The sequence below is a fragment of the Coloeus monedula genome, assembly GCF_965178545.1.
Source record: "Coloeus monedula genome assembly, chromosome: 25".
Taxonomy (NCBI): Eukaryota; Metazoa; Chordata; class Aves; order Passeriformes; family Corvidae; genus Coloeus; species Coloeus monedula.
In genome coordinates, this window is record NC_138805.1 from 5207839 (window position 1) to 5229772 (window position 21934).

The 21934-nt window shown below is 49.8% G+C and overlaps 1 protein-coding gene across 3 annotated transcripts; it reads right to left on the minus strand.

Moving 5' to 3' along the window:
- Positions 1-253: 253 nt before the first annotated feature.
- On the minus strand, positions 254-21259 carry ALG9 (ALG9 alpha-1,2-mannosyltransferase). 3 transcript variants are annotated; one of them, XM_082296986.1, is made up of 15 exons: positions 20186-21259; positions 19703-19841; positions 19328-19462; positions 19026-19096; positions 18110-18198; positions 17544-17679; positions 17148-17235; positions 16929-17034; positions 13266-13388; positions 11612-11766; positions 9897-10026; positions 9107-9254; positions 8670-8799; positions 6065-6195; positions 254-2263 (listed from the first exon to the last, which is right to left on the minus strand). In XM_082296986.1, the coding sequence occupies exons 1-15, from the start codon at positions 20371-20373 to the stop codon at positions 2143-2145; spliced, it is 1890 nt and encodes a 629-aa protein (XP_082153112.1). In that variant the 5' UTR covers positions 20374-21259; the 3' UTR covers positions 254-2142. The 3 variants fall into 3 exon arrangements, with proteins under 3 accessions (XP_082153112.1, XP_082153113.1, XP_082153114.1); XM_082296987.1 differs by having other exon boundaries at positions 255-2263; positions 9897-10002; positions 20186-21258; XM_082296988.1 differs by lacking the exons at positions 18110-18198; positions 19703-19841; positions 20186-21259 and having other exon boundaries at positions 255-2263; positions 19328-19397.
- Between the last annotated feature and the right edge of the window lie 675 nt (positions 21260-21934).

The window sequence follows — 21934 nt, forward strand, 5'->3', positions numbered from 1 at the left end:
AGCACCTGCACAGGGTGTTCTGAGGCTGGGTAAGTTCAGGGATCAGCTCCCCACCCTCAGAGCCTTTCCAACCAGCTCATTTCAACACAGAATTCCTCTTTGCTCACTCTGGGCTGGACAAAGGTTACACCAATGCCACAAGGACTATCAGACATCAGGGAAGCTTCACCCTTTCTGTGAAAAGGAGGTTGAAGCCTGTTTTATCTGTCATGTTTAACACTCACCCAGTAATCCACCTCCCCAGCAGAATTCATGGATTGCAGGACAGTGAGGGACAACACTGCACCTGTGTTTGCTCTGGAAAACATTGTTAACTCCCCATTATTGTGAACTTATCCGTTCCCAAGCATCACTCCAGAACAGGAATCCATCTGGAAAGAAAGGTGGAGCGGCCACAGTGGTTTCCAATGGGTGTTTACTGCACTGTGTTCACACCAAACACGTGGTGATGGGCTGGGACATGGGACCACAGAGCTGCTGCCATCACTGCTTGAGCTGCATCTGTCGCTTTATTTGAGTTCAGGTCGGGGGCAGCAAGGGAAGAGGCAACAAGCAGGGCAGGAGTTCTGGTCTGGATCCACTGGCACTGGAGAGCCCTGGGTGAACTTCAGCGAGGGCAGAGCTGGCTGGAAGGAGAGGGGAGATGATGGACACGGACACAAAACTCTGGTGGCAGCTCTGCCCTCCCAGAACAGCTCATCCCAGCCACATTCCTGGGACACCTCAGAGCTCCACAGCTGACACTCAGGGAGGGGGAGACTTGCATGGGATGAAAACCACTTCCCTAAGGATGGCACAACTTAGACACCACCCTAAACCTGAATTTAGTGCCTCAGCTTCCAGCTGCTGCTCCAGGGAATGGGGTGCAGTGGGATTCTCCATGGTGTGACCATCCAGACACCAGGCTGGGCACTGCTTGTAGCACAAACATTAAAAACCTCCTCCTTCGTGCCATGCAGGAATTCAGAACCTCTCCCTGTGTTTGTAAAGTTGATCCTATGACACAGCCCAGCCTTGCTGCTCATGCAGCTCCTCCTGCTCTGTCCCAGCAGGATCAGGTGGGATCACAGCCTTCCCACCCTGCTGAGCCCTGCATCCAGCACCTGGACCAACACATGGATCCCCAGAGCTTTTCTGGATCCCAAATCTGCTCCCTGATCCCCCTGCTCACACCAACCCAACCACAGTCACACCATGGGGCAGAACTCCTCCTCTGCTCCACCCCATCCCATCCCCACAGAATCCCAGGGGTGTGAGTGAGAACAGCTCCTTCCATCCAGCTGGTGATGCTGCACGTTTGAAAATGGAGATGGAATAAGCACAGCACTGCTCTGAGGCATGTTGGACCCACGTAACACATCCTGGCTATTCTGGGAAACAGAACTGCAAAAAAAAAAAAAAAAAAAGGATTTATCCTTCTCCTCTCTGGATGATTCCAGAATTTTTAAGATGCTGACAACTAGAGTTCAAAGGATCTTGAAAAAATCATTATAAATAGCAAACAAACACTTGGCTTCACAGATAACACGAACACTCTGATCCCATTAAACACGTAATTGTCTCAGTTTGGGTTTTTTGTTCCCAAAAGCACAGGTTTATCCTTGGAAATTTCTCCTGGACAGAGCAGCTTTAGGCTGTTCCTCTGTGGTGCATGATGCTTCATTCCTTGAGATTCAGTGCATTCCAGTTCATTGTCAGTCAGGTGTTTTTCCTCTTTTCCCCTTGGAAAAGGAAAATTCCTAAGCTTTGTTACCTGGAAAAAAAACTCCCTGGGTGAAAAAAAGCACTGCTTGAGCAGGTGAGGACAGTGGGGGGGGGTGGGTGGGGGAGAGACAATTTGAGCTGGATTTTCCCAGATTTGCAGCCTGGAGCAGAACCTGGCGGTGCCACCCCCTTTTTATTTTCCATTTTTCTCTTCTCCGGCGTAAGAGAGAACGACACGGGGAGCAGCAGGGATAACACATCCATAGGTGGCTGCTGCATTTTCCAATGGCTTGAGGCAGAGCAGAGCCCTGACAGAGGAGCAGAGGCTGCCAGAGCTCATGGGGGAATCCTCCCAGCACCATCCTTCACACAGGGAGCTGTCCAAGAGTGCCAGCAGATGCTTTGGGGTTTTTTTTTTTTGCTGGCCCAGGTGTGTTGCTAGCCTCCCATTTTTTTCCTGGCTTGCTTCCTGCGGGGTTTCAGGATGGTGTAGTTGGCGTACCACGTGTACTGCTCCGACAGCAGGGGGATGTAGAACGCCCGCAGCAGCCGCGAGGACCTGAAAAACCAGAAAGGAAAAGCAAAACGCTTTTAAGTGCCAAATTCTCTCCTTGTTGGCACGACCAGAGCTGGTTTCTGTCACTAAGAGCAGCAGCCTCATACCCACCATCCATTCCCTGCAGGATTGAGGGGGACAGAGGGCAGGAAGGTGCTGTAATCATTGGAAGAAATTTAAAATCCCAAATATCAGCACCCAAGGGACCTTGGATGCCACAGCCCTGTCCCTCAGGGCACTGTGAAGGTGAAAGGCTGCATTTCCCTCCTGGAAACTCCTTCCCATCCCATCTTTCTGGCTGCCTTTTCCCCACGCCTCTCTGAGGAGCAAAAAGCAGCTTTAATGGGCACCGGCGTTTTGAAGTTCGGCTCTTGAGCTGATCTTCTGTGGAAATACTGAATTACAGAGGGCTGGGCAGCTCTGCAGCCCACACTCACTCCATGTCCTGCCAGTGCTGGGAGCTGGCATTTCACAGCCTTTCAAAAACTGGACCAGTGGAGCACGGAGGGCTTAATGATGGCTGGGTGAAATTAGCACCTCTGATTGGGTTGCTAATTGCTGGAGCTGTGCTGGCTGAGAGCATTCTGAATGGATGTATTCTCTCACTAATGATAAAGTCCAGGTTTCAGTGTGAAGTGGACAAATAAAACGTCCTTCAGCAGCAGCTCTGAGCTTTGTGAAGCTTCAAAAATTTGAGCAACTCACTGAAATTGGGGCTGAGGCAGAGTTTTGCTTCCTCAGCACTGCAGCTTCTCCCTTTATGTCTTTAAGGTCAACTGGATGGGAAATACCAACGCTTGCCAGCCACAAGTGTAACCCCAGGCACACAGAGCTCGGAAAAGCAGCAGCAGCACTCCAGTTTGGATTGTTGAGTGGTCAGGGATGGCTCACACTTGCTGGTCACTTCAACCCCCAGCTCTGCTGTTCTGGACATCCCATTCGAGTAATTTTTTCAGCAGAAAGATGAGTTGTGTTTCGTTTGCTTGTTGTAAGGCAGCACTGGAGATCTTTCAAATGTAGCTGGAAAACAATGGCAGGAACTGCCACTGGAGCTGCATCTCCCCAGGGGCTCCTGCACAGCCTGGCTGGGCTCAGCTGGGATCAGGCAGCTCCTGCATCCTCATGGTCCCCTCCCTGCTCAGGGACGGGGAACCTTCACCTCCTGTCACCTCTCTGTGTTGGGCTCAGCCACCTCAGACAGCAGATGGCACAGGGAAGGGGCTGGGTGACAGATGACAGGAATATATTTAATGTTCTATTTGCATTTGCTGCTAAATTTGTCCCCCAGAGACTCGAGTGTGTGGAGCCTTAATCAGCACTCAGCTCCCAGGCTGCAGGAGCAGGGCCATGATCACTCCAAGCTGGGTGAGCAGGGTCTGTTTTTCCAGGTTTTCTGGGTTCTGAAGGAGGCACTGCTGCAGGACAGAGCAGCTCCCAGCTCAGGCAGAGACGTGACAGGAGCCAGAGATGCATCTCCACAGAGATGCTCCGTGACCAGAGCTGGAACCACAGCGACCCTTGGAGCTGAGCCTCTTCTGCCTGAATTTCAGGAAAAGCAACTCAATTCTGTTCCAGCAGTGCCAGAGGAGGCTGCTGTGGGATGGAAGGAAATCCCAAGTGAAGATGTTCCAGTCCCCCTTCCCAAATTCACAGACTTCCATGGAACGGCAGCACGTGGATACCTGCAGTGTGAGATTCCTCCCAAACTGCATTGGGTAACCTGAATTTGGTGCCAGCAGCGTTCAGAGAGAGGCAGGAGGAGGGAGAGGAGCAGGGAATGGCAGGAGGGAGCTGAACCTCTGCCACAGGGGCAGGTCCCAGTGCCACAGGGGCAGGTCCCAGTGCCACAGGGGCAGGTCCCAGCGCCTCCCAGCCACAAGAAGCTCAGGATCAAAGCTCTCTGAAAACCCTTTAACATTTGCACTTCCTCTAGGGGTTAAATTCTGTACCAACACACACATTTCAGAAGTAATTCAGCTACTTTTAAAATAAAACCAGGGAAAACAGCTAGAGGAAAACACCATTAAAGGGAATGAGACAGGCTCTCATCAAACCAGGGTAATGCTATGCTCGAACAAGGTGAACCAATCATTAATTTTGCACTAAGAATTTTTTTTTTTTTTTATGGAAAACCCAAGTGTGTGGAGCAAGCAGAAGGCTCAGCCTAAAGAGCTGGAAAATATGTGCTCCTCAGAGGGGAGCTGTGATATATTTCCCCTTTTGTGTGCCAGATTCGGAGCGCTCAGCCAATATAGAATTAAATGGACCTTGGCAAAGCAGCTTCCTGAGGAGCATAATTAGCTGGTGGCTCGGAGTGCTCTCTAATTCAATTAGCAGCAGCATTTATCAGAGCCAGCTGAGATTTACATTTGCACTTGCTGACGTCAATGGGAGACTCGCAGCGAGCCCCAGAAGCCTCCAGTGCAGCAGGACTGAGCTGGGCTGCTGGGGTCATTTATTTCATTTATTTCGTTTATTTCCACACAACAAGAGCTGCACTTTGGGCTGAGCTGGGGAGGTGCTTGATGGGGTTTGGGTTTTTTTACCCCTTGCTCTGCAACCACTGAGCTGCAAACCTGAACTCTTCACTCAGCTCCCAAGTGACACTTCTGTTCCTCACTAGCTATGATAAAACCCCAAAAAGATGCATTTTCATAGTGGTTTTACACTTCAGAGCGAGCAAGGGCTGTTTCCAAGGCACTGGAAGCAGGTGCTGGGTGTGAGATGCCAGCCAGGAATACACAAATGTGGCTCTAAAGCAGAAATGGACATTTAAGGGCAAATCCTCTGCACAAGGAGTGCCTTTGATGCTTCAACTGCCTCATTAATAAAACTCATTGGCCAAACTTCCCAAAGTCCTGCCCAAATGTAGCAGCAGGTTCTCTTGGAAAATACAGTTCATGGGGAGACCTTGCCAGGAGAAGTTGTTTGTGTCAGCAAGCTGGGAACACCAGAGCTCTCCTGGGAGCTCTCGAACATTTTCACTCCTTCCCACTGCTCGTCCCAGCCCCACTCCCTGGAGGGCCCAAGTACCAGGAAGTCACAAGGTCTCTCATGGAAAACAGGAGGGCACTGAACTCTGGGTTAGATTTTACAGAGGTTTTTCCAGCCAGCCCCTCTGTCCTGGTGTGACACCTTCACGGCCAGAGCTCTAAAGGACTAAATAAGATCCTCATGCAGCTGAATGTTCCTGCATCTGCAGGCATGTATGAACAACATTCCCAGCTTGATAACCCTGATCCCATCCCCTGTCAGCCTGGAGGAGAACAAATCCCACCTCTGCTTCTCACAGACACACCAGCAAGTTGTTCAGTGAGCAGCACAACTACTGCAGAACAGATTCCAGCAGTGATCTCTTCCATGGATTTTCTGGTGCCCAGTAAACGTGTGGCCCTGCTGACTGCCTCCTCTCTCTGCCTGCCAGCTTTCATAAAATTTTGAAGAGCTCATCCCCTCTGAGACTGATTTATACCTGTCTTGAATTTGGCTGGGACAAGACAGAGTGAAAAGTCTCCTGGGAGGAGGCGACATCCACCTCAAACCCAAAAAACATTGCTTCAGCAGGAGGCTTTATAAAGAAATTGTTTATTTCTTTATAAAAATACTCCTTCTCACCACCCTCCTCACAGGGTTTCACCCTCTAAAGCAACTCAGCTCATAAAATTTACAAGCAGGAGTTTGACAAAGGTTCCACTCTGCTGGAAATTGGATTTGCCAACGGATCTCTCCTCCCTGTCCACTTTGGCAAACAGAAATCACAGACTGCCAGCCCTCACCCCTCCCTCTCCAAAGTGCAAATCCTACCTGGAAGCATCAAGGAATGGCTTGTAGGCAATGGTCACCCACTCTTCTTTGTTGGAGGAGTACCTGGGCTCCCGCGGGCTCTCCGTTGCTGTGTCCAAGTCCACCAGGTAGTGGCACTTGGAAATGTCAATCTGCAGGAAGACAGACATTCCTGTGGTTCATTTCCTGCAGCTTTGGTTGTCTGTGTTCATTGACAGCCATGAAAAGAGGGTTACATTTCTAGCAACAGGTGAAATGCTTCCTGCAGGACACAGGTAACAGAATTTGAATGTTTTCAAGCAAAGCCTTTGTGGGGCAATCCAACAGGAGACTCACGTTATGAAACCTCCCCCTTCGTGCTGGGAATCCTTTGTCTTATCCTGCCTTACTCCCTCAAACTCTTCCTTCAGGGAGGTTCAGTTCTCTCTCCCACAACATTTTACTGCCAACTTCCTTGGCCATGCTTGAGATCCCTTTTCTGAAGCATCTTTGGGGTTTCATGTAACAATTTAGGCTGAAAACAATTTAATTAGGTGGATAGCAGATGGCTCCATGGCATCACAACTGAGTGGCAAATGAAATTACACCACAGGAAACACAGCTGAGGATGCTGAATCCACTTCTTCCTCTGTGTGAGAGGAACATTCCAGGCCCTGGGAGAGGTTCTGGCTCATTAGCAGGAGGACTCCCAAACCACTAACCAAGTTTTTCTGGAAGTGATGTAGAATCATTCAGAGAAAGACAAGTTGCTGCCTCAAGGATCTCACTTGTCTCATCCTAAATGCTGCCCTAAAAGAGCTGGGACCTCAAATTCCAGGTGCAAGACAGGTTTCCCTTGTATTTTCACAAGTTACAGTGAAGCCAAGCATGATATTCCTCCTGCTCAGAGGGCCAACGCAGCACCTCTGCACTGAGCTGGGGATTTACACGAGACTTGGGGGATGCACAGACCTTGAAACGAAAGAAAGGAATGAGTCTTAGTGAACAAAGCTGCGAGGGATTTCTAAATTACATCCTCTCCTCTTCTGTTCCCCTTTCCTTTTCCTCCTCCCACTCTTTCTTTATTTGATGCAACTGCTCTGCCAAGTGGAGGAGAGCTAAATTGGATCCCATCCTGACTGACAGGAGTGGGAACGGCACAGAGCTGGAGCTAAGGGCACATCTGCTGCTGCCATGGGGTCTGGATGGTGTAAGAAGTGGAAAGAAAGTGCTTGAAAACCCCTTTGTCTGAAGTCAGCTGTTGTTAACAGCTTTTAGGCCTAATCTGCTGGTCCTGCTTGGATGTATCTCGGTAAGAAATAACACTCCTTATCTCTTTCTTAGCAGTTCAGAGACAAATGCACCTCCCCAGCCGGGCAAGTGCAAGGTAAGTGCTGCTCAATGTGATTAAGGAAGGAGAGATTGCAAAACAAGATCAAATCACTCTTTCCCCGGTGTCTCATAGCAACAGAAACACTGAGGTTCACTCTTCCATTTCCAAGCAGAGCAGTAATAGATACTCACACCTGAAACAGTGAGATCTGCAGCCATTAATTGGTTTTATCCCTGGCTCAGATAATCCTCCTGAACCCTTTGTTTTCTCCCCTTTAAATGACCAAGAGCCTCGTGCTAGTTGGATTTATTCACTCTCACAGTCCTGTCCAGTTCTTGCTAATTATTCTTCTATCTTTTTTTTAAATCTGAGTGTGCTTGTACTCACTAAATTTGGGGAAAGATCTTGATCTCTTGGTGTAATTAGCAGGTCACAAGTAAGAGTTTTAACCCCATTTAATTTCTGATTTCTGAAGTCCTAGGCCCTTAAGCTTGCACGAGAAATAACAAAGTTGTAGGGTGACATTAAGGAACAAGCATGAAACAAAAGTGTGTTTTGCTCCATTAGTCACAGGCTGTGCAGCAGCCAGCTGTCTGTGCTAAAAATAAGCCCCAGTTAAGGATTTCATAAATTAAATGCACTGCAGCAGACAGCTCCTCTCAGGTGGGAACACGCCTCCATCCCCTTTCCAGTAACCACATAATGAGCCTCAAAATAAGAGTTTTAACCCAGAAGGTTGCCAAGACTTAACCTGCTAGTAATTTTAAACATGCTAGCTAGCAATCATTCTAAAATATTCCTATTTGTGCACTGGTTTAGTTTAGTCCAACCAGAAAATAAATCAATAATACCAATATATGTTATCTTAGCAGATTCCCACTGAAATCACTAATGCAATTACGTTCCAAATTAAGTTCCTCCTCCTCAGTTGCAAATATGATGAATAGTTTTATATTTAAAAACAAATAGAAGAGGGAAATTTCAATTCCTGCTCAGTGACAAATATTTTCTGTGGGGGACTTCGAACTACTCATTCCTGTGATCACATTAACACACCACACTAAACCCAAAACTGCAGTAATTAGGAGTTATTACTTCTGCTGCTTCTTTTATTATCATTATGTTTTAAAATTGGCAGATGGAAGGCAAACAGAAACCACTCACAAGAATGGGGAGATTTCCAAGTGCTACAGAGGGACCATTTTTGGTTTGGAACTCCCCAGGAAACAGAAATGGGGAGATCCACTCAGAGGCATTACATTAATTCAAATTATACAGCGAGGGAAGGGAAAGGAACCGGCAATAAATCCTCACATATCGAGATGGCTCCTCCTTGTTCTGGTCATTCATGTCCGTGGGAATGATCCGTGTGGCCATGGGTCCCTTGGCAAAGGGTTTGGGCAGCTGGCCCCGGAACTCCGACAGGATGAACTGGAGCTGCCAACTGCGGAGAACAGGGAAAGCATTTTGTGTGGAGAGCACCAAAAGCAGAACCAAGGACATCATTCCAAGGGTGGGCAGCTAAAGAAGCAGGCACACCACAGACTCCCTGGAGCTTGTGGCCAATGTGCTGACAAAAACCCTTCAGAATCCTTCGGTTTGGGTACTTTACCACTGTTTGTGACACTGCTGCTGGTGACAACAGAGATCCAAGGTCCTGAGGGTTACCCACATGCATGATCACCCCCCTCATTATGATGCCCCTCGTTATGCATCTCACCAACCTGCACCTTTTCCATTGCAGCACTCACTTGTCTGGCAGCAGGAAGCTGCTGGGGAACCTGTGCCACTCCTTGCCCACACAGACATTGACTGGTCTCCCCTCGGGCACCGTGTGAATGCTGGGGTCAGTGGCAATCCTGTGGAACTCCGGGTACAGGTCCAGGGGCCCGTGGTAGCCTGTGGAAGGCAGAAAGTCATGAATAAGGTTAAAGTAAGAGGGGCATTTAATGAAAGCTTTCAAAAAATTGTTTCGTACATACATTTTTAACTGATAAACCAACTGAATAAATGAACTGGTCTATGGATTCCAAAACTCCCTCTCCTCTAGCAGTGCTTGTGCCCTACCAATTTTAGTCTCATTCCCCTGTCCTGGCTGGCAATGGCCACCAAAACCCCAAAAAATACTGGTGAGGTGGGAAGGCTCTGATTCCAGAAATGCCCAATCCATCTCCATTAAGGACTCGTGCACCCAATTCAAGTTTTACACAGGAAAATGCTTTTCCAAGTGGGATTATCTATCTGCAAGTTGAAATACCTGCTTTAATACCAGTCAGGTTTTAGATCAGTGGAGTTGTGCTGGTGGAAGGTGAAGGGCAGAGGATTTTTAAGTGATGTAATTCCAGTGATCCACTCATACATATGTGGATGAATGCATCATTAATAATTAATGAATGGTGACCATCAGAACTAATTCCTTCCCCTGCAGCAGCGACATCCAAACTTCTCAAGGTTCCTGATTTCTACAGGCAAAGCAGCACAACTTTTGCAGCCCTTGAGCCCAAAGGCCAGGAGAGCAGAGAGCAAATCTGAAATACCAACCTCTGAATAAGGCAACAGAGCGTGACAGTGACAAAAGGCCAAAGAGGAAGACAGTCCCCAGGGCCAGCCAGTTGGAGGACACTGTGTAGTGTTCCAGGCGGTAGCGCTGGAAGATGAAGTGGTAACATTTCTCAGGGAAGAGTAAGAAAAAAAAGAGACAATATAAAGTTACTCCAACTCTGATCTGCTCAGCAAAATTCTTATTTTTCATCAAGACTTTACAACAGTGCATCTCCCACCAGATCTCTGGGCTTTTTTAATTCAGAGCCATAAAAACGCACAGAAACTCATAAGGTTCAGTCATATTTAAGTGATAATTTGGGGTATTTCAAGAAGTTTTCAGCTCTTTTCCCTAGGAAAGCCTCTGGACCTAAAGTGCTCTCTCAAGGGCTCCAGCTTGGCTGTTCCCAGGTGAACCAGGGACACTTCTGCAGAAGTTCCCTGCACAGACACACCTGAGTTTCCATGCTGGACTGAATTCCTGTCTAAACTCCATGACCCAGATTTCCAGAGTGACCTATGGTTGTTTACCCTGCTCAAACCACAGCTTTGAAGTGGGTAAAAGAACACAGAGCACATTCTGCATCCAGCTTTAAGTCACTCTGAAACTGATAAAAGAAAAATTGATAAAAGAAAAATTAATAAAAGAAAAGCTCTTTAGGCTTTTTTACTTTAAAAGCCTTTCTGGGAATACCCAGGAGGAAACACATCCAGACCTTGGCTTGGTCCCTCCCTCCTGTTCTGCAGGAATGCTTATTCACTTCCTACCCTCAGCTGGTTTCTGTTTCTCTTGTCCTGTTTGCATTTTTCTCATAACAGCCAAATCCACGTGGTTTGGAGGGGAAGAGTGACAAGCTTGTCCTGCTGGTGGGCAATCAGTTCCAGACTCTCAGCTGGATGCTCCATACTGGGCAAAACGTCATCAAACAGTGGTAAAATATGCAGAAAATGTACATGAAATTTTCCTAAAGCCGTATTTGGCACAAATAAAAATAAATAAACATTGCCCTGTGATGTTCTGAGAGCACAGAGGAATTCTCTGTCAGAGCCATAAAACTGATGACATCACAGAGCTGGATGCTGTGGGGATGCAAGGACTGGAACTCATCTGAGGAATGAGTGGAGATCCAGAGTGAGAACAGCATCTGAGCAAGGGAAGGGTGAGTGATTTGAGGGGTGGGCAGGAATTCCAGCAGTGCTGCACAGCAGGACAGAGGAGGACCAGCAGGATGAGGCCAAACAGCTGGAACAGGCTCCAGCAGGGACTCCTGGCTGCATTCCTGAGCCTTTTTAACAGCAGGAGATGAATAACTCTGAGCTTTGGGAAGGTTTATATCAATCTGTATTAGTGCTTTGCTCTGTGAAGTGTTTCAAGTGATGTTTACTAAACATCCAGTTTCTGGCTCTTCCAAATGTTCAAAGCAATTTCCCAACATTTAAACGAGATCCCTTTTCCTTTCTTCAACCCAGTGAGGGATTCCTACTAAAACACAACACAAAATGCATTTCCTACACTCCTGCCCCTAGGCTGAACAGCCAAGGAGGCACAATTCCATCAGCAGGTTACTGAACCCTCTTGGATTTTGTGTGGTGTTGGCACTACAACATCACAGCTCCAGGAGTTCCCACTTGGGATTGGAGAACGACTCAAAGTCATCATGAAATAATGGCTGGGAAATATTCTCAGCTATCTATTAAAAACCACTAACATTTACCTGAAGAGCAGAGAGAGCCACAGCACCAGAGAGACAGATGAGGGGATAGATGGGGAAGAGAAACCTCTCTTCTTTGTGGGGCTGGCTGAAGAAAATCAGGATCCAGAGGTACATGGGAGCCAGGGTCAGCCAGTAGGGACGGCCCAGATTCTGAACTGGAAGAAACAAAAACTCAGCAAAGGAGTAATGCAAGAATTGCTTCTCTTGCACAATCCTATCTCACACCCAAAGCCCACTCTTGAGACCCCCCCCCACCCTGTTCTGAGCATCCCTGTTGCTAAAATGCAGGTAACACACCCAAACAGCCAGCAGGGCATCTTCCTCAGAGGATTTTTGCAGATTCCTACAATCCTGACAATTCCCACAGCCTTGGGAAGACCAAAAGCAGAAAATAAGTGTTACTGGATCCAAGCAAGACACAAAACTCATCGAGAACTGCCAGGTCTGAACAGGCAGACAGAGGTACTGGGTTTCCTGCTGGGCATTGTACACACAAAGATCAGAAAGGGCCTCCTCAGGATCTCCCCTTCCCCTTCCAAAGGGTTGTTTAGTGCCTGAAGTGTCCCCAGCCTTCATTGCCTCATTACAAAAAAAAAAAACGGCAGGAGAGGTCTCCCAGGCGCCTTCTGCTTAACAGAGGAAATAACAGATTCAAAAATAACAACAATTACCCTGAATTTCAGTCACACTGAGGAGGGTTCTGCACTGCCTGACGATTTTCAGTCCCTTTCCTACCCCCTTACTACTCCCAACAGCAGAGTTAAGCAATTAAGCCAACGGCATTTCACAGACAATAAGAACAAAGCACTTGGCAGAATTGCTCCTGCTGTTAAGCACAAGAACACCAGGCGAACAGCAGGAAATCTTGCATTTACAGGAGCTCCTACTGAGCTTTTACTGCTTTCTGAGAGGTTGGCATTCACAGCCGAGGAACAGATATAAGCAAACACCCCTTAACATACATTTTCATCGACGATTGTGTTATTGTTTGTTGTATTCAGAAAAAAAAAAACAGAGAGAGAGCAAAGCACTGACGGGGCTGATGAATCTGGAGGCTGCTGCTGACACTTGATGAATTTTCCGTAGGAAAACAGCAGAGAAGAATTTACATTTCCCCTCTGGAGTCACTTACCAAGTGTCACGTGTTCAAACTGATGTCATTTTATTCAAGAAAAAGCCCAGTGTGGAGTAGGAAATATTCTGGTTCCTCCTTTTTTTTTAACTCCCACTATATCCACCCACAAAGGGACATTTCCCAGGGCATGGGGAGCCTGGCAGCTGAAAAACCCACAGTGCACGGGACAGTCCAGCTTCAATCCCAGAAGGTTCCTACCCATGTCCAGCTGCAGACAAGATGGGAACAACACCAGGGACAGCTTCTTTCCCCTTAAGGATCATTGCCTGGCCCATTCCTGATGCACGAAATGTCAGAATGAAGGTTAGGAACCACACACCTTGTCAGGCCTGCTTTTGATAACACATTTTTCCTCCTGAGGTGGAGGCAAGGAACAATCCTGAACTCTAATGAGCTCTAGCAACTTTCCTGGTGTTCCAGAAGTCTTCACTGCTCCCAGTTTCACTTCCAATAAAGAAAAGCTGCTCTTTGGCAGGCAAACTCTCCTGAGTCTGGCTCTGCCAGCTGCCCTGCACTCACCACGGAATTTCTGCAGCAGACACTCCATCAGATAGGTCAGAGGCAGCACGAGCAGGGCCAGGACAAACACCACGTTGAAATTCAGAAAGCCATTGATGAAATAGAAGGACCAGGGTTCTGTACCTAAAGGGTGAGAAAAAAGGCAAAAAGAGGTTTGAAACACAAGCATGAACGGATGGCACAGCAGGTTTGGACCTTCTTTGCCTGACACAGTCCACCAGAGTATCTCACACTCACTCCTGCCCAAGAAACTTCATTGTCTTCCTTCTCAGAAATTATTTTTCTCCTTACTTTTCCACTGGGAGTGAAAAATAGTATCACATTTGCTGTTCAATCCCAGGCCACTCCCACAGCCAGCAGAATTCTGTGACACAGAGCTCACCCCTGCATTCAGAAAGCACAGCAAGGAAGCAGAGGTGGAAACGTGTAAAACTGAGAAACTTGACCCTAAATTCATTCTTCCTTTCTAACTGCAGAGGAGTAACACAAAACCACACAATGTCAAGTAATTCTGGAGTGAGGATGTTCACTCTGGGTTGGCAGGAACAGAAGATGTACCAAAAAGGATTAAGAAGGAAAGGAGTTTGCATTCCCACTTCACCCTAACAAAGACTCTGCTACTAAATGCTGGTTTTGGTCCCTCCTTAGGCTCAGCACTATTTAAATGTCCCAAATTCCGTCTGTTCTGACACAAACGGGAGCCAGGCAGCTCTGCCTCCACACTTGGGAACTGGCTGCAAGCTCTGGAGAATGTAAACTGAAAGAAACTCCAGTCCAACTGTCATTTATTTAGACTCTTAATTCAGGATGCTTAAAGCCCTTAACAATAAGGAATGCCAGTTCCTCTCCACACATTTCCCACTCTCTCCGTGTGATTAGCTCAATCAGCCAGTAAATGACACGCGGGGGCTTTAATCACGGCACTGTTGTGACATGTGTCACATGCCACAGCAATTTCCTGCAATCAGAGCCACTTAAATTGGGTCCGTGTTGAAATTAATCAGACAACTGAAAAGCAGCAAGGAAAACCTGAAACCTCTGCAGCTCAACAAGGGGAGAAGTTGCCCTGGGAATGTCACAAACATGGCACTGGAGTCACTGCTTGGCCAAGCAACTCGGGTTCACAGAGGAAACCCTGAGTTATTCGCACTGCAAGCAAACAGCAATTATCAAAAGAAGTCCTAAATCTTTAAGGGATAATTCCAGGGACCATCCTGTCACCGTTCTGGCTGCTATGGAAAGCAAAGGAAATTCACCCTGAATTCACCACTCTCTGCTCTTGTCTCTGATTTGGCAGCTGGGGGTCAGGAGTGAAGGACGATTTATGAAACAACTCCTCCACAATCCAAATACAGCCCAGCTAATACTGCCAATAGACAGATCAGCTGCTCTGAAGCACAGCTTTAACCAAAAAAAGGCTGCTCGCTTACATTTTTTTGCACTGTGACTGAATTGCCCATAAAAAATAAGCACTGGAGCCTCCCCTCCTTCTCCAATGAGGGATTTTCTTCTCTGTGAGAGGACAAAAAAAATAAAAAGTGGGGAAAAAAGAGAAGAGAACAGCGCGCAGCAGGCAAAAAGCACCAGGCTGGGTCATCCATTCAGAGGCACTCAGGCTCAAAGCCTCCCAGGGCAAAAGGCTTTTTATTCCTGTTATCCACACGGCTCAAGGTGAACTGAGACAGAACTGCAGCGTCAAAAAGGAATGACCCCACTGCATGCAAGAAGTCCTGGCCCAGAATATCGTCTTTGAAGCAGGGAGGAACGCTGGAGAACTCTCCATGCTCAGGATTAATGGGAATATGCTTCCACACAGACCAGGAGAGGAGATGGAGCTTCCTGCAAGGACCCCACATCCTAGAGCTGGCAGGTGTGGGATATATGAGACAGACCGGTGAAAACAGTGGGAAAAGAACACCGAGGCAGCTCCTGGCACGGTGGTTCCATGAGGAAAACCAGCTGGAAGCACTGTCAGACACAGAGGGAGAAAATGCTTTGAGCTCTGAGTCTGTGAATGGCCCTGGGAGCAATTCTAGAACTCAAATTTACCCACGCTGCACCCTGTCCACAGGAATGGTAAGGGCAGCTCAGGCCAGAGCAGAGGAGTTGTAAAAGAGGTTTAAGATAAGGAGCCCCACCCTGGGCTGAAGCCTGAGCACAGGAACTGCAGCTGGCAAGCAGTAACTGAGCTGCAATCACTTGGTCATGAGTCACAGCCCTCTTTCTGAGCAAGTCTGCTTCAGAGCTGCTACAATGAACAGTCTGCTTGCTGCATTTCATTTATTCTCACTCTGCTCAAGAACCAGGACTCCACAGAGCAAAGTGCCACATGAACAGCTCCAGCACGTTCCACCCAAGCTGCACAAAGCTTCCCAAAGTGGGACAAAACCTTGGTCACAAATTATGACTTCTTAGAATCCCAAAGCCTCAAAATCAGGGATATATACACTTAGCAGCTCTTCTCCCTTGGCTGTAGAAACCTAATCACTCCAGGGAAATATTAATTGCACAGACAATATTTATGTAGAAGGAGTGTATTGCTGAAGCCAGAAGAAAAGAAAATAAATTGGACCTTGTCTCCAAAATACTGTGGTGCTTACACTGGAGATGATCTGGGTTGGTGACTCTGCTCCCATCATGTGAACATTGGGAAATCCCAGCTTCCAGAGCCAAAAGGGATTGGCCAGCCTTTCATCTCCTCTGGTAGTGTTATTTCTCCCCAGTGTTTTGAAGCTCTCTAAACACACAGCGCTGTCCTGGCCACGCTGCATTAAAGAGCAGTTCCAGGCAGGCTGTTTTACTAGCCCAAGGATGTTGTGTGAGTGTCACTGTGAATAAAACTCTCCAGGACAGATTGGTCCCTGGAGGCTTCTGGAAACAACTCATGCACCAGTGTGGAAAAGGTCAGGCACAAGCCCCTGCCAAAACCTATCAGAGACAGAGCCTGGAGTTTACTTATAGAAAACTCACAGCTCCACACTTTAGAGCCTTCCTGCAGAGGCCACGAGCCATGGCAGAGCAGCTGCTGTCCTGCTGTGCCACAGCACAAGTGACAAATCACCACTCAGCACCACCCGAAACAGCCCCTCAACTGAAGCAACAACGCCAGCAGCCAGAGAAAGCCTTGCTGCTGCTCAGCACTGCTGAGTCCCTCCTGGAACAGCTCCTCTGGGCTCAAACAGAGCACAGAGATGCTGCAGGAATCCCGTGGTCTCTGCCAGCCCTTCTGAAGCCCTGCTAGAAATGTAATATTCTGCTGCTGTTCAGCTCTAGAAGTGCAGGATATGGACAGAGAGAAGTATGGATTCTGCACCAATCCTCTTTCCCAAGGTTCTGCAGCCTGACTGTGAGGAACAACAGCCAGGAACAAGATTCAAGCTGACAAACACACACGGGCCGCTTGTGCACAGACACTGAGACATCTCCTGGCAGTCTCACAGACGCGGAACGTGAACAAAAGCAGCACAACTCCCAGCGTGGAGAACCGGGGCAGTGCATTCCCAGCTCGACAGAGACATCCCGTGTCCAGAAGCAGCAGCTGCAGCCTTTGGAGCTGGCAGGCTGCTTTGGCTTCAGGGCACGTCAGAAAAAGCACTGCCAATCACGGGCCACGGCAGCCAGACACCCTCGGGCTCCCTTCCCGCCCTATTATCCCAAACTCACCGTAGAGATCAGGGCCGTGCGGGGTGAAGACGTTGTACAGAACGATGTTGAGAGGTGCCACCACCAGCTTCCCATAGTAATAGCTGTCCACCACCACCAAGGGCACCTGGAAGAAAGCAGCTGTTGGTTGAAGTGCCAGCAGCTCCAGCTGATTTTCCTAAAGGAACTCATCCCTTCTACTGCAGTCCATTCCCTCCTCGTGTTGCTGCAGGCACTCACCAAAAACAGGATCAAGGACACCACACACCAGTTCAGGAAACTTTTCCACCTCTTCTTCAGGATCAACAAGTCAAAGGCAATAGGAAGCCTGAAAGAGAGACCCAGCTGTCAGCTGGAGGCTTTGAGAACCCCGCTGCCGCCCCTTTGAAGCAAGAGAAAGAACCACCACGTCACTGGCCTCTGCTTCTACTCCACAGTCCAGTCATCCAGCTCAGGTTTTACTCATATTAGTGCCAGGAAATCTTCCCAACCTGAGTTCTTCAAGAGCCAAGAAGCCTGTAGCAATGATCCTGGGCTAGGCTGGCAGCTCAGTCCCTGCTGGTTTTCTCCTCCACCCCTCCATTCTCCCCAGCCAGGTGAAACCCACGTAACAAAGGGCAAGAAACCCCTCCTTACCCCAGAGCTGCACTGAAGGGCCAGCCCAGCAGGGCTCCAGCAGCCACCCCCAGCACTGCCACGGAGGTCTTGTCCATGTACCAGCCTGTCATGGCAACCACAGTGGTGTACATGCAGAAACTGCTGGGGAGGAAAGCTGTAGGGCAAGTGGAGAGAGGGTTAGCACAGCTTCCCCACACTCTACCCAACACCAGCAGCAAGTGTTTTACAGAAGTCTTACAGTGGCTGGGAAAACAGGTACAACCAGCCAGAGGGGACAGGACACAAAGGCAAATGGCATTGCCAAAATATCAGCCTCCTTCCTTAGAACCCAAGATGTCCAAGGAAGGCAGGCCAAGAGCCTGTTTGAAAGGCACAGCAATAGAAAAAAACAAGAGGCAGCAACAGAAACAGGCCTGGAAACTGCAACACAGAGAACAAAATCTGAATCAACGCTTATTCTGTCACGAAAGACACCCCCAGCTGAACACAACAAAGAGCACTCCAGAGATGTGTTAGAGCTGTGGATTTTCTTCTCTCTGGAGCCATCTTTGGTCACTGTTAGTGCCACTGCCAAGCCAACTCACCTGCAGAAGCACAGAACATCCCCGTGCTGAGCACTAGGAAGGCCAACATCAGCCTGCTCACGTGCAGCCCAAACTTCTTGCACACAGCCCTGGGGAAGCAGCAGAGAAACAGGTGCCACAAAATAGCCTCAGGGCAAAAACAGAGCAGAACCCAACGCATGCAGGACCACAAATAATCCATGGTGCAGCCTGAGAGCTCTGAGGTGGGGGATTCCCAACACTCAGCTGCTGCCTCTGGCCTGGGATTTCAGACCCTGAGAGTTACACCAGTGCAAAACTCTGGATGGGACTTGGCTTCTCCCACTTGTGCTTGTGCCAGCCTCAGGAACTGGTGGCTGCACTGCTGCACACATCAATCTATTTATGAGTCTCACCCCTCACAAAACCCCATCATGCAAAAAAGGCACTGCTCACCTCCTCAAACCCAGACTACTGGCAACAGAAAAGTCATGCAAGGTAGTGGTTTGAAAATCAGGAATCAAGAGGCAGCAGGTAAAAATAAAAATCCAGTTTAGACAAGATAATTGCATGTTAGGGCTACTGCTTTTAGTGGCTGTAAACAGCATTGGCAGAGAGATTACAGACAGCAACAATCAATGTGTTCCAGTCAAATTCACTGTGATAAGCAAACACAGCACCAGACTCTCCTCAATCTACAACACTCCCACCCTGCTTGCTGCCAGCAGTGACAAAACGAGTGGAGTCAACAAAATGCTGGAGTAGAGGTGTGGGTGGCAGATCTGGGAGTACAATTTTGTCCTAATTGTGGCATTCTGACCAACATCTCATTAAGTTATCACGAGAACACATATTAACTCATCTACACACGAGCTTCAGAGCCTATTTCCTGTGGCAGTAACTGCGTACGTCACTCACACCGCTCCCAAACACCCCCTGCAGACAGACTGGCACTCACTTGTAGAAGTAGAGCTCACAAACGCAGCTCAGGAAGGCCAGGAAGCATCGCAGGAAATAGAAGATGAGAACCTAGGAGACACAGCCAGAGTCGGAATGAGGCACAGGACACAAAATGGGCTTGTAAAGCATCAGGGGAAACCCACAAACCCTTGGAAATCCTTACAGGGAGGTCAATGTTTGTCAACAAGCCAGCATTTTATAAACATGAAGTCAATTCCAACAACAAACACAAGAGCTGCTTCACACACACTCAAAGCACATTTCTTCCTCACAAAAGCAGCTTCCACACATCTGATTTACCTTGTTGGTTTGCAGAACCCTGGCATGGAACCAGGCTGGCAAGGCATGGAGCCACAGGTAAGCATAGGAGCGGATGGCGTAGGCTGGAGAGTATTCCCATGTCTGAAACCCCTTCCCATAAATGAGGTAGTGTGTCTACAACAGAGAGCAAATAAATAAATTAACATGCAGCACACAGAGCAGACAGTTTTCCACCCTGAATTCCAGAGCAAAAAAAATCTCATTGAAACAGAGGGATCAGCACAAGGTTCTACATAAATCTGCATTTGCACGAGCCAACTACAGACTGAAACAGAGAGCACAAGGTGCTAAATAAATGGGTATTTGCACAGGCCAAGTATGAATTCCCAATCCCAAGGGCAAGAAGGGACTCACCGGCTCCCAGTAGTTAAAGGTCTCATCACAGTCCGAGATGTTGCTCAGCAGAGCTGCACAGAACCTGGCCGAGATGAGACACTTGAAAGCTGTTGATCCTTCAGGGGCCCAAACTTGCCCGGCTTTGCTCCCAGATGATCTAATCCAAAAGGGAAAAAAAAAAAAAAAAATTACAAAAACGCAGCAGGAAGCGTCAGCAAAGAGATCAAGGCTACCAAGGTGACAGCGAGCACAGGGCTCTGAGTGTGGCATTTGGGCAGTGGGGGGACGCCAGCCCCCTCACATGGAAGCACCATCAGCCCCCCTCAGGGCTGGCCCCCCGCCCCACACCAGCCCCCAAAACAGCGCCGAGCTCCAGCACCATCCCCACCGCACGGACCACCCGTGTAAACACCGGCCCCGGCGGCCCCGCGGCCCCTCGGCCCCTCAGCCCCTCAGCCGCGGCCCCGCTCCGTGCCCCGCTCCGTGCCCCGCTGCACCCACTCGTTCCGCGCCTCCTCGCTGCCCGCGGGCTCGGGCCGCCGCCCCGCCGCGTCCCCACCGCCCGCCCGCGGCCGCTGCCGGGCTCCCTTGGCGGCCATGCCGGGTACGGGCAGCGCGGGGCCCGCCGGCAGCCGCGGCCGGGAGGGACGGAGCAGCTGCGGGAGCGCGGCCGAAGCCGCCGCCGCCATCACGGGTGAGGGCAGCGCGCGCCGGGCGGCGGGAGCGCGGCTGGGACAGGGACTGGGACAGACACGGGGACAGACAGAGGGACTGGGACTGACACAGGGACTGGGACAGACACGGGGACAGACAGAGGGACTGGGACTGACACAGGGACTGGGACAGACACGGGGACAGACAGAGGGACTGGGACTGACACAGGGACAGGGACAGACACGGGGACAGACAGAGGGACTGGGACTGACACAGGGACTGGGACTGACACAGGGACAGGGACAGACACGGGGACAGACAGAGGGACCGACACAGGGACTGGGACAGACACGGGGACAGGGACAGAGGGACTGGGACTGACACAGGGACAGGGACAGACACGGGGACAGACAGAGGGACTGGGACTGACACAGGGACAGGGACCGACACAGGAACAGGGACAGACACGGGGACAGACAGAGGGACTGGGACTGACACGGGGACAGGGACTGACACGGGGACAGACAGAGGGACCGACACAGGGACAGGGACAGACACGGGGACAGGGACAGAGGGACAGGGACTGACACAGGGACAGGGACTGACACAGGGACAGACAGAGGGACAGGGACAGACACGGGGACAGAGAGAGGGACTGGGACAGGGACTGACACAGGGACAGGGACTGACACGGGGACAGACAGAGGGACAGGGACTGACACAGGAACAGGGACAGACACGGGGACAGGGAGAGACAGAGGGATAGGGACCGGGACCGACACAGGGACAGACACAGGGACGGGACCGACACAGGAACAGGGACTGACACAGGGACTGACACAGGGACTGACACGGGGACTGACACGGGGACTGACACAGGGACGGGACCGACACAGGAACAGGGACTGACACAGGGACTGACACAGGGACTGACACGGGGACTGACACGGGGACTGACACAGAGACGGGACCGACACAGGAACAGGGACTGACACAGGGACTGACACAGGGACAGACACAGGGAGAGCGCTGCCCCGCACAGCCGGGTCCATCACCCACCCGGTCCCTGTCCTGCTCGCCCATGTCCGAGCCAGGCTCCATCCCTGCCCTGCCCCTACCCTGGCAGCGTTTGGCAGAAAAGTGAGGAAACGGGGAACGCACCGGTGGAGAATGTTCTTTATTTGGTACCCCTGCACTCAGGAGACGGGGAAAGGGCAGCATGGGACGGACATGGAGGTGCTGGAGCGTGTCCAGGGAAGGGAATGGAGCTGGGAAGGGTCTGGAGCCCCAGGAGTGGCTGAGGGAGCTGGGAAAGGGGCTCAGCCTGGAGCAAAGGAGGCTCAGGGGGGACCTTGTGGCTCTGCACAAGTCCCTGACAGGAGGGGGCAGCCGGGGGGGTCGGGCTCTGCTCCCAGGGAACAGGGACAGGAGGAGAGGGAACGGCCTCAGGCTGGGCCAGGGGAGGCTCAGGGTGGGCAGCAGCGGGAATTTGCATTAGTAAAGAGATCAAACCCACTCTAACAGGACTCCAGAAAAGAAAGGCTCCACTTTATAAAACGAGATTTCATTACACACACACACAGAACAGGAAAGCGC

What these genes read in the sequence shown, in the direction of transcription:
- ALG9 (XM_082296986.1), bottom strand. Translation starts at nt 20,373, where the DNA reads ATGGCGGCGGCGGCTTCGGCCGCGCTCCCGCAGCTGCTCCGTCCCTCC. An exon ending in GGGTTCTGCAAACCAACAAG is followed by an intron (nt 19,097 to 19,327) that starts GTAAATCAGATG and finishes TGTGTCTCCTAG; the next exon opens with GTTCTCATCTTCTATTTCCT. An exon ending in TGGCTCTCTCTGCTCTTCAG is followed by an intron (nt 10,027 to 11,611) that starts GTAAATGTTAGT and finishes CTCTTCCCTGAG; the next exon opens with AAATGTTACCACTTCATCTT.